Source organism: Hordeum vulgare, chromosome 7H, assembly GCF_904849725.1.
Source record: "Hordeum vulgare subsp. vulgare chromosome 7H, MorexV3_pseudomolecules_assembly, whole genome shotgun sequence".
NCBI classification, from domain to species: Eukaryota; Viridiplantae; Streptophyta; class Magnoliopsida; order Poales; family Poaceae; genus Hordeum; species Hordeum vulgare.
Window position 1 is genome coordinate 251,237,387 of NC_058524.1, and position 11,655 is coordinate 251,249,041.

An 11,655-nucleotide genomic window follows, 5' to 3' on the forward strand; every position below is an offset into this window, starting at 1 on the left:
CATCTACACCGGACCTAGCTAATCTGGCCCTCTAAACTTCCACGGCGAGTCCCTAAACTTCCACTAACAGGGACCACCTCTCAAATGTCCACATCCACAACCGGATACCTCGTTAGCAAATCTTCAAATCAATACTGTACATGCTAACATAATAAACATAACTCACGTAATACATCTCGGTCCCACACAAAGCGTCCGGCTACTTAATCATGCATGTCATCGGGGTATAAAAATTGACACGCTCTACTATCAAAAGTTGGCATTTTTTCTATACTAGAACTATGATGAAAGTTCATCCACGGCTGCCCTTGCCATTATCATCTTTTTCGTGGAATTAGCGGTTGAAGACACAAACTCGATCGAGAGCTAAGTAGCGGTTGAAAACACAAACTCGATCGAGGCAGATCTGATTGTTACCCGGAGTTTTCTGGCCCGTCACAAATCTCAAAGTCAAACTCGCCGCTTGCCATGTTGGAGATCACCGGAACATAGCTTAGGGATAGAGCGGAGCGGAGCGGATGGGGTTTCATCCGGGATACAGATAGCAGATTTGGGTAAGCCAGCGTGGGTCGGACCTGACATGACGGCCGTGTCCAGGCACATCTGGTTTTCATCATATCTGTATCTATATCAGGTATTGAATGGATGTGAAAGGGGTGGATCGAACGGATACAAAGAATGCGGCTAGGTTGTTAATTTTGTGATCGGTTAGTGACAAAAGTGAGCACGCCAAGAGCCTGATTCATTACTGCTCGGGAGTAAAAAAAAAACAGCGCAGGGCTCATGGAGATGGAAGGAAACCAAATCCAGATCTCACCCATGGGGTCCGCGCCGTCGAGGTCGTCCCCCCGGCAGTGGAGCTGGGGCTCGGCACTCGCCGGCGCCGTCACCACGGCGGCGGCGGCGGGCGTGCTGGTCTGTAGGCCGAGGGACCCGAGCTTCGAGCTCATCTCCATGAACCTGTCCACCTTCCACTTCCGGCCGCCGGCGGCGCTGGACATCGGCCTCACCCTCACCGTCCACGCCACCAACCCCAACGTGGTGCCCGTGCGCTACGGCGCCTCCAACGTCTCCATCCTCTACGGGGGCACGCTCCTCGGCACCGCGCGCCTCGACGCCGGCCAGCAGCCCGCCACGTCGTGCCGCCTGCTCCACCTCCCGGCCCGGCTCAACGCCATGGAGCTCGCCCACCACGCCGGCGCTATCCTCGCGGACGCCACGCGCCGGCACATGGAGCTGGACGCCGTCGTGGAGATCGCGGGCGAAGCGGCCGTGCTGCTCTGGTCGCGCCGCTTCTCCGTCCGCATCGACAGCCACATCGTCGTCGACCCCGTCTTCCTCGAGGTCGTGGAGCAGGACAACCGCTCCGAGATGCAGCTCTACCTGACCTGAGTTAGCTGCTATGTGTATCACCACCTGAACCCTCACTCAAAACCTTATTCGCCTGTTTGTGCGATGAGATGCAATGCAACTCTCCCAAATTCCAAGCAATGAAATGCAATGCAGTCTACCAAACTCCGATGAAATGTCCCGTCATAGAATTTTTGACAAGAATATTCGGCGGCTCCACAACAAATTGATACATTCTAGCAGGAATGCAAAAGACACTCGTCATAGAATTTTTTACAAGAATATTCGGCGGCTCCACAACAAATTGATACATTCTAGCAGGAATGCAAAAGACACTCGTCATAGAATTTTTTACAAGAATATTCGGCGGCTCCACAACAAATTGATACATTCTAGCAAGAATGCAAAAGACACTGGATGAGGGCTAGCATCCCATAAAACCTGGCACAACAAGGACATCAAAGCCAGCAGCGATTTGATGTCCTAATCAGATTACACTGCACACAGAAAAGAAGTATTATCATTGTTTCTCAGTTGAGTGTCGCAAGTGGCGAGCGAGGGATGAGCGACGGCTTGGGTTCCTTGCTCGATTCATAGGGATGGTTCTCACGGAACTCATCCATCAGGGACTCGATTGGCATCGCTCGCAACGACTCGATCGTGCCTTTGCTCGGGACTTCCGGCTCACACCTCACCGGAGTTTCACCAGTCGGCTCATAGTCCTGCAAAAAACAGCATGGTAGGGGAGTTCAGACAAGATAACAATGCACACTGAACTTGGGGCACTGGGGAAAGATGACAATGTTCTTCACAGCATTCTCATCTCACCCTGTAGCTGCTTTGGAAAGCCTTCTCGGCATGTGTGTTGACGCCTGAAGTCTGTCCAGAGTGGTTGTCCTGCAAATGCTGTATCTCTACCGAATGTGCTTCCACTGTCGTCACAACTCTTGATGATGAATTACGTGCCTCTTCCAGTAGATCTGGGGCAAAGGGACACACAAGCAAAGTCGAGATTAGATGGGAAACTCTATCTTATTGAATAAGCAGTCATGTTGAGCGCTTAGAAATTACCGTCGATGTCCTGCAGTATTTCTTTGCTACTGTTGGATGCTTGTTCTTCAGCCAAGGCACGAGATGATGCAATCTCTGCTTCATGCTGCTCGTTGTTTTCGATTGCAGCCCTGAAATATCCAGACAGCAAAGCTAATTAGACTCCCATGTTGAAAATATGGGATTAACACAAGACGTGATTTTGAGAAATTCAGAGGTGTGCTCTTTCGATCCAAAATTATGCACTGGCATGTGAAATTGGCCCCCAAATTGCCTTAATTCAGGCTAACTGAACAAAACAGGCTTGACATGTAAGCAAAAACTAAAGTAACGAGAACAAATCTACTTGCCTGACAAATACTTCAACTTCAGCCACTTGTTTTGTGCACAAATCATTAACTGCAGCATGGGATTTTTTCCATTGTTGAGCAGCAGAGTCGACAGTGCATGCACTGGACAAGTCCAATAAAGATCAAGTTAGAAAATTACAATCAAATTAAAATGAATCAGTGAATGTTGAGACATTTCATGAAACTGCTCAGGCATACCACTCCTGCATAATTGTTTCCATGCGGCAATGCTTAGCTGAAGAGAAGCTGGAGCCAACTTTGCAGTCATTCTCTGCTTGCTCTGCAAACATTTCCCACTTTCTCTTGGCATCCTTTGTGACACCCTCCATAGCAGATGTGTGCTCGTCCAGAAATGTCTTGTTACCACGAGCAGCATCGCCAAGAGAGTTTAATCTAACATCCACCTGCAGGAAACAAACATCAATTTTATTCTGATTTCCATAGTTTGATTGGTCATTTGCAAACAAATTGCCCAAGTGGTACATGCAAGTACAGACGCACCAGCTCTCTTTGTCGAACAATGTGTTTGGACACCAAACTGGTGATATCTGCCAGAAGCCTCTGTTCCTCAGACTTGGATTGTTCCTGCACGAAGTTATGGTATTAGATACACCAACATTTATTTTGCCAAGAGTAGTGAACAAAAGGGGAATGGGTCACCTCATAAGCCTTTTGAAACTCTTCAAGGCTTTTGACCTGTGCTTCATGGGTGTGGTTTGAGTGGTTCTGCAACTTGGATGTTTCCTCCATGTACTTCTGAAAGAGCCCAAGAATGAAGCTGGACATATCCTTCGTCCTATCCAAGCTAATGCAGAAACTCTGTTGACAACAGGAGCAAAGTTTAAGTTGCAGCTAGTTATAGCTAGGTTATGCTGAAAATATGTTGACAGTCAGATCAAGTAACTGACATCACGCAATTCCTTAGTGAAGTGCGCCAGTTCGCTTCGATGGTCGGCTAACAAACTCTGAATATCAGTAAATATCTTCAGTGCCTCTCCCTCAACACATGCTAGAAGCTGTCAGCAAGAATATCCCCATGAGAATGAATATGAATAGAAGCAAAGGATAAGCATGTGAGACAAACAAAAAAGAGTTCAATGAAAAAGCAGGTCACAACATACCTGGTCAAGGCTGCAACAGCTTGCTGCAGACAGAGATGATACATCCTCCAATGTAGAATTCGTGTTTGCTTTATGTAGGAGCACAATATTTTGAAAAGCTTCCATGTGCGACATATATAACGACTTCGAAGCTAAGACCTTCTTCTTTATCTCCAATGTAGCCTTCAAAGGTTAAACCAAGAATAAATAGCATGCAACTATCGAGTATGAGCCAGACAAATATTGTGTAAATGTGTACCGTGTCATGGGAATCAACGCATGATTGGCACAGATCTTCCACAGCCTTTAGGTGTTTGTTTTGTTGATCTATGGATGCAGTGAGGGTACTGGAGAGAATATCCAACTTTGAAGCAAGGTCAGCTTGGAATGAGTTCACCACCGACCTATTTGCAGCACTTAGTTTATCTCCTCTAGCTATTTTTGAATGCAGTGAAGCATTATCACGGCTAGATTTTTCAAGTTCTGATCTCAGAACACAGGCTTGGTGTGCTAGAGCATTTTCTGATGTGCAAAGGCGCATTAAAATACAGTTAGAACTAAGAAAAGGTGTGTTTGCAAGAATGAAAAATGGGAAATAAAACCGAACCTGCTTTTTTCTGCTCGGATATAATGAATTCTTTCTCCTTGAGATTGTAATGGGCCTGTTTCAAATCCTCTTTTGTTGTTGAGAGTAGGTTGCTTGTGTGGTCCAGACATTTCTGTTGATCAAGATATTAACCTTACAGTACAAAAAATCATCAGGTGATTATAACTAAGAAGTATAATTTACCTCTGTGGCTTCAAGCTTTTTGCTCAAATCAGCAGAATGTTGGAGCTCAAAATTGTACTTTTCTTGCAGATCATTGATTTGCTGAAACCAAAGCAAAGTATTGATTTAAGAAGAAAAGATGAACAGAGACATGGAACTTTCCAGCAACTGAGTAGTTTCTGTACCTTCTGATTTATTTCTAAAGAGGCGGTCATTTGCTCAATTTGATCAGCCATGGCCTTCAAAAGAAATACAGGAAATGTTAGTTGGTATAAAAGATATAAGGAAGCTACCATGTTTCCGTAAAGAAAAGAAAATGTGAAGATACATGTTTAATATCTGGTTAAATTTACTGGTTAGGGTCTAGTTTCAATGATTAAGGTTTGTAAACAATTTTGGTTTTCAAGAATGGAAAAGGAATGTGTCTACTTCGGATTCAAATAGATACGAGAAATCGTGCCAAATGGTACCTTCCTCTCATTCTCCTCCATCTGGTATCTATCTTTTGGAATGTATACCCCAACCTTTTCACGTGCAGCATAGACCTCTGGGGAGGAGTCAATATTGTGAGGCCATTCTGCAACTATCTGAACTACAAAAGTTGAGTGTGGGTTCACTAAATACCTGCTTTCAGTCGGTCGATTTCTCCATAGAGATCCTTGATTAACGTTGATTTCATCATTTTTTGGTTAACCTGTGATATAGATAATATCAGAAATTGATCAGATATGACAAAGTGAAACTAAATGGCACTGGCATACACAAAAAACGATATGGTTTTCAATCTTTAGGGGAACTCATGAAACAGACTGAAAATGGAGGGAAAAAACAGTGTCAGTTTACCTCGGGCCTGTTTTTTATGCTCTTTGCCCGGTGTGCATAATCCAGTGTGCTTAATGTCTCCTCAAGACAATGTACAGAAGGCGAAACAGTAGCAATAATGCAAGTTTTTGTTCTCCCTCCAAGTGAATCACGAAGCAACCTTGTGAGCTTACTGTCTCTGAAAGGCAAAGAGAATTCACAGTAAGGTAAGAAAGGCTACTGCATGCAAGGATCCTTGATCACTGATACATACCTGTAAGGAACATGTCCAAGGTGCTCAACCAATGCCGTAATGACACGGCCTAAAGTAAGCAAACTTTTGTTTATTTCACCAGCCTCTCTTGCTCGGCCCTGCAATAAAAAGAGAATGTCTAACTCATGATTACCATAGAACTGACATAAGATTTATGCTAAATGAAACAGTAAGACCCAAGTTAACTATACTGTACGATGTACCTCCCTAGCTCCAGAACGACAGATGTTCTCAGACCCAGCCAGATCAACCAGGTTTAATTTCCCACATTTTATCAGTTCTTCTCCTTCAGGGGTTGCCTCTTTTATGTGAATTGTGATTGAGAAAAGCGAGTGCGAACGGCTGAAATATTGCAGATGGAATGAGATATTCAGTTTATGTAAGGGCTAGAGATCAATAGAGGAAAATGAGTAAAACTAAACCTTGATTGCTTGTTCAAAAGAGTCTCTGCTGTGCGGCGCTTTGCAGATCCTCTTTCCAAAAGAGAGAATATTTCGCTACAATTAGTGACTATTTCTTCCTCCAAACCTCTCACAAGCACCCCACCTTTCCCATCCTCCATGAGTGGCAATGGCTTTTTCTGCCGTTCTTCCAGAGCAACCTTAGATATCTCCTCTGGTGCAAGAAGATCTGTTATTTCCTCATTGTACAGTTCCAAAAATGTGACCTTAACACTGTACTCAGTATTCTGCCTCTCCAATGTATCAAATATCTGCTTAACGGCCCTAGGTATGACCCCTGCGTCTGAAGGTAACTGTCCCTCCGGTCCACTCTGCAAGCATTTCAACACAAGATACCAAACAGCTGAGTAACCCCAACATGGACACATACACAACAATACACGAAAAGAAGATAGGCTTTGCCTTGGCTCTCCGACATTCTCCTTCCATGGTATAAGTCTTCCCAGTGCCCGTCTGGCCATAGGCGAAGATGGTGCAATTAAACCCTTCCAGCACCTCGTTCACGATAGGAATGATGGCTTGATCATACAAGTCTCTCTGCCTAGCTGTTGGGCCAAAAACCTGCAAACGAAGATGGGAGCTTTATGTTACATCACAGCACTACGCAAGCAACCCCGAAATGGGATGCAAGTTCCCAGCCACTCCCAGAAGCATCAGCAGTTAGCTAAGATTAACTCAACATGCTGGAGCTATTGAAAATAGTGACAGGAACTGCGCAGCATGGTGTCAACTGCAATGCAGCTGCTTTAATTCGCAGACAACGCGACCCCCAGCTAGTTAAGATGCGAACGCGCTGGTCGGAGCTAACCCTAGGCACCGAATTTCCTACGAGGTACCAAAGCTTTTAATCGCCGCGAGAGAAACCCCATCCAGACCTTGTCGAACGTGAAGACCCTGTCGATCTGCTTCCCGGCGATGGTCTGCGTGACGGCGACCTCCCGCTGGTAGTCGTTGCAGGTGACCACCTGCGGCGCGTTGCTCCGGAGTTCGTCGTCGCTGAACGGCCTGGGAGCAGGAAGCGCACGAGGAGGCGGTTAGGGCTGTGGATCTGGGGAGAGGAGACCCGCGGGGGGCGGCGACCGGTCGGCATGGCGCGGCGGGCGTACCTGCAGCGGAGAAGGACCTGGACGTTCACCGACTTCTCCTTGTCCAGCCGCGACATGGCGGCGGCGGCGGCGGCGGCCTGGGAGATTTCGAAATCCCTCCCGTTCCGCGGTGCGGCGTGGGGGATTCGGAAACTTTCGGAGTGGAGCGGGGCGGTGGCTTGGGGTTTGGGAGAGGATGTGGGGAATTCAAAATTTTGGGGAAGTGGCCGCCGAGTGTGAGATGGGGAGGGAGCGTGGTTGGCCACTGGCTTTATGCAGGGGCCGGGGGCGCGGCTCGCCCCACCCAGCCGCATGGTTCGGGGCAGCCCTGCTGGCCTTTGGGTGCAAAGCCCACGGCCCGCTAGTCTAAAAAAAAATATTTTTCTTAGGGGCTGTAGTTCTTCAAAATGAGAACCATAAGTTGGTAATCATAAAAAAAATTGCCACACTTTTTAAGTGTATGTAATGTGGGATTCTAATGAGGCTTGACTCAAACACTCATCTAAGTTGATCAAACTTGTCTAACCTTAGATGTGACAAACTTAGTCTCAAACCAAACAATCTTTTAATTTCCTAATTGAAGATAAAGATGGTGGTAATCCAAGTCTTTACCATAAGATATGTGATTGTTTAACAGAGTGTGATCTTGATGGTTTAGGATATGAGGGAGACCGACTTACATGGAGAGGTGACATTCGAGAGAGGTTGGACATGGTCGTAAGCAACATGGATGGAGTTTGAAATTCCCTTTGGCTGCTCTTATTCATGAAAAACATATAGATTCAGATCATCGACCCTTCCTATTGGATACATATTACCATGACTAGGGACATGTCAGAGGGAAACTTTGAGGGCCGATAGTTTGAAGGGCAATGGCTACAAGAATAAACTATCTCTGTGTCGTTACCTCTGTATGGAACAAAGCAAAGTTCATAGGGCTAGGTCCCACTCTAGCTAAGCGGACTAAAGCAATTCTTGTGGACATGCATAGATGAGACCGGGACATGCTGAAGGCACCCAAGAAATGTATAAATAAATTGAATAAGGAGGTAGAGAAGCTAAAAAAGGTTCAAACAGTCCAGACTCAAAAGCTAGGCAGAAAGAGATCCAAGGTTTACTAGATAATATGCTAGACCGGGGGGAGAACCATCGGATACAAACAGGGACGAAGCTCTAGTGTAGACACTCGTGTCAAGTGACATTGTAGATTTTTTGAAATCATTCACTAAATTTAGTTTAATCACCATTGATTCTTTAAAAATGACACCGTTGCTATAGAGATGACACCATAGGATATCTTTTCTAACTTCGTCCCTGGATACAAAGGGGCATAGCAAACTGGCTTTTACATGGTGATCGCAACACATCATATTTTCATAATGCAGCTATGGCAAGGAAGAAACTGAATTACATCAAAAAACTTCTCAATATTGATGGGGTCATGCTTAAAGGAATGAAGGTACGGATGAACTAAAAGGCCATATTATTGTTCTATAATCTATTTTCTTCAGAAGTTCCACACAGGTATCATATTGTGCTATCACAGATGAAGCATGTGTGACACATAACATGAACGATGGTTTGTTGTCTCTTTTCACCGGAGAAGATGTTAAGAAGGTGTTATTTGACATTGCAGATCTCAAAGCTCTGCCCCGGATGGCTTGCATGTGGTTTTCTATAAAAGGCTTTGGCCAATGCTAAGGGATAATCTGATTGACAAAGTCTTACAGGGGTGAATACACGTAGGATTTCGGATGGTTGGAATATCACTTCTTGTATGATCCCAAAGGTAAATTCCCGAGATAAAGTTACTTAATTTATGTCGATTAGCTTATGCAATGTGGTATGTAAGGTAGTCTCTGATAGAGCATAATATATCTCCATATGTGGTTTTGGTAATTGATGACAATCCCTATGGACTAATGGTTGCCTTAAGTTATATTTATAGGATTTGTCCATAGGCACTTCTTGAAGTCCATCTGTTGGGTTCAACGAGTTTATATGATGACCAAGATGTTATTCAAGGTATTATCCAAAGAATGGTCATAGAAACACTAGGTTGATCAAGATCTCAGACAAAGAGTAAATCAAGATGATCAACACACAAAGCGTATAAGATGTACCGAGAGGGATCAAGTGATCCCATGGTATGGTGTGCATTCATTGGGCTTGCGTCAAAAGGAAGATCTCATACAACCCATGAAGGATGACGTCAAGTGGTGATCGTCATCAAGATTGTGGTGTGCAAGTTCAAGTGGATCAGCACGAATATATCATTGGAACTATTGTCAATGATCATGTGCTAACAAGGACAAGATCAAGATAAGCATTCTTGAGCACTACATGCTTGATTCTTGTGGATGTTCACATGGTGGATAGGACAAGATCAAGATAAGCATTCTTGAGCACTACATGCTTGATTCTTGTGGATGTTCACACATGGTGGACAAATGAAGATAAATACATAAGCTAGGCTTTCCGCATTGTGTATGGGAAAGCTACTTGAAGACTTCATCATGTCTTGCTTTCAACTTGAGCCAAGAAGGAACAACATCATCAAGCTCGGGTGAAAGGGCTGACTCAAAGGTATCAGTTCCTTTGACGTTAGTTGTGCGGAGTGATGATCAGCGAATAAAAGTATACACTCAAGTATGGATCATCAGTACTCTTTTATGATTCTCTTAGGGATCCCGCACTATTAAGAGGGGATCACAGGTTTTGCGATGAACTTGCTCAAACTACATCATCACTCTCTGCTCAGACCACATCTCCACTGTTTTGTTGTTATCTGAAAACAGAACCAGTGCCTCGGACATCCGGCTTTCTCCGGACGTCCGAGGACCGGACGACTGACTAGTTCGGAAATCCGGAATCCTACACCAGAGAAATCAGAGCCATAGAACTCGGACTTCCGGCTACCTCCGGACGTCCGAGGCCCGGATGTCCGGCCAAGTCTCGGAAATCCGGAAGCCTGCACCAGTAGAAGTTGAGTTCTATATCTCGGAAATCCGGCTCCCTCCGGACGACCGAGCGTCGGACGTCCGACACCCGTCGGAATTCCGGAACTATGCACCAGAGAAACTTGAGCCATATAACTCGGACTTCCGGCTCCCTCTGGACGTTCGAGGGCCGGTCAAGGCTCGGACGACCGACGGGCTTCGGAAATCCGGAGCCCTGCACCAGAAGAACATGTGCTCTATAACTCGGATTTCCGGCTCCCTCCGAACGTCCGAGCGCCAGACGTCCGACACCCGTCGGAAATCCGGAACCTACCACCAGTAGAAGTTGAGTTGTATAACACGGACTTCCGGGCCACTCCGGACGTCCGTATGCTGATGAATTCAAATATGTTCAGGCACATCTACATGCCTCGGACGACCGACCCCTGTCGGACGTCCGGCCGCTGATGAATTCAGAAGAGTTCCAGTCATGCCTAAAAGTCTCGGACGTCCGGCCCCTCACGGACGCCCGGACTTCCGACAACTGTCGGACGTCCGGACCCTGTGTGACTTAAAGTGTCCCCAACGGCTCTTTTTCTCTCCACACTATAAATACCCCCTCCCACTTCGTGAGAGGGTTGCCTAACACAGCCTTATCCTCATAAGAACACATTTCCACCTCACACACATTTGCTCACTCCAAATCTTAGATCCCAAGAGCATTTGTGAACCCCTTTGAGAGTTGTTCCAATCAAAAGATATATCTTCTCCCTCTCCTTCTCTCAACCCAAGCTATTTGTGATTTGAGCAAGTTTTGAGCATTCCCCGTGATCTTGTTACTCTTGGAGGTTGGAGACTCCTAGGCGGTAGGAGTTCTTCGGAGAGGAATCAATCCGTGTGATTTCCCCCGGAAAAGTTTGTGAGGGTTTGGAAGCCACCTCAAAGGCTTACCAATAGTGGTTGAGAAACGCCTTCGTGGTGTTATCTCAAAGGGAGAATAGGGTGAGCCTTCGCGGCGTTGGTGTGCCTTCGTGGTAACATCCACCTCTCTAACGGTGACTAGCTTCCCTCCAAGGAAATGAACATCGGGATACATCTTCGTCTCAGTGACCTTGGTTATCCTTAACCCTAACTCCTTACTTGTGGTTTACTTGTGTTATTTGAGCATACATACATTGCATATTGATTGTGCTCATTATATTGTGTTGGCTATTTCTTGTACAAGATTAATCATTCAAGCATACCCTCTATATCCACACGTTCATACTTGCATCCCTTGATACATCGTGTTGATATAGTGTGATCTAGTATCTTGTGTTGTTCACCTACTTGTCGTGTGATATAGCTCAAGTAAGTTTGTGTAACTTACTTGTGCTTGTTAGTAACTATATTGTGTCCATCTTGGTAGATCGTGTTGTTGATACACGTTGCAGTGCCTAGTGCATTTAGGATTTGTGCTTGACAAGTACCCTCTTA

The 11,655-nt window shown here is 45.6% G+C and overlaps 2 protein-coding genes across 2 annotated transcripts; one reads left to right on the forward strand and one right to left on the reverse strand.

The window, feature by feature from the left end:
• The first annotated feature begins 42 nt into the window (after positions 1 to 42).
• Positions 43 to 1,515, forward strand: LOC123407846. Its single transcript, XM_045101075.1, has one exon. The coding sequence runs from the start codon at positions 784 to 786 to the stop codon at positions 1,390 to 1,392; it is 609 nt and encodes a 202-aa protein (XP_044957010.1). The 5' UTR covers positions 43 to 783; the 3' UTR covers positions 1,393 to 1,515.
• A 41-nt stretch (positions 1,516 to 1,556) lies between these two features.
• Positions 1,557 to 7,484, reverse strand: LOC123407843 (kinesin-like protein KIN-5C). Its single transcript, XM_045101070.1, has 22 exons — positions 7,262 to 7,484; positions 7,031 to 7,160; positions 6,558 to 6,716; positions 6,117 to 6,466; positions 5,898 to 6,036; positions 5,695 to 5,792; positions 5,463 to 5,619; positions 5,244 to 5,313; positions 5,090 to 5,166; positions 4,805 to 4,858; positions 4,641 to 4,721; positions 4,458 to 4,569; positions 4,110 to 4,372; positions 3,872 to 4,033; positions 3,659 to 3,766; positions 3,411 to 3,569; positions 3,252 to 3,335; positions 2,949 to 3,154; positions 2,751 to 2,852; positions 2,422 to 2,531; positions 2,179 to 2,330; positions 1,557 to 2,072 (listed from the first exon to the last, which is right to left on the reverse strand). Exons 1-22 carry the CDS (start codon positions 7,315 to 7,317, stop codon positions 1,881 to 1,883), a joined length of 3,021 nt encoding a protein of 1,006 aa, XP_044957005.1. The 5' UTR covers positions 7,318 to 7,484; the 3' UTR covers positions 1,557 to 1,880.
• Positions 7,485 to 11,655: the final 4,171 nt, after the last annotated feature.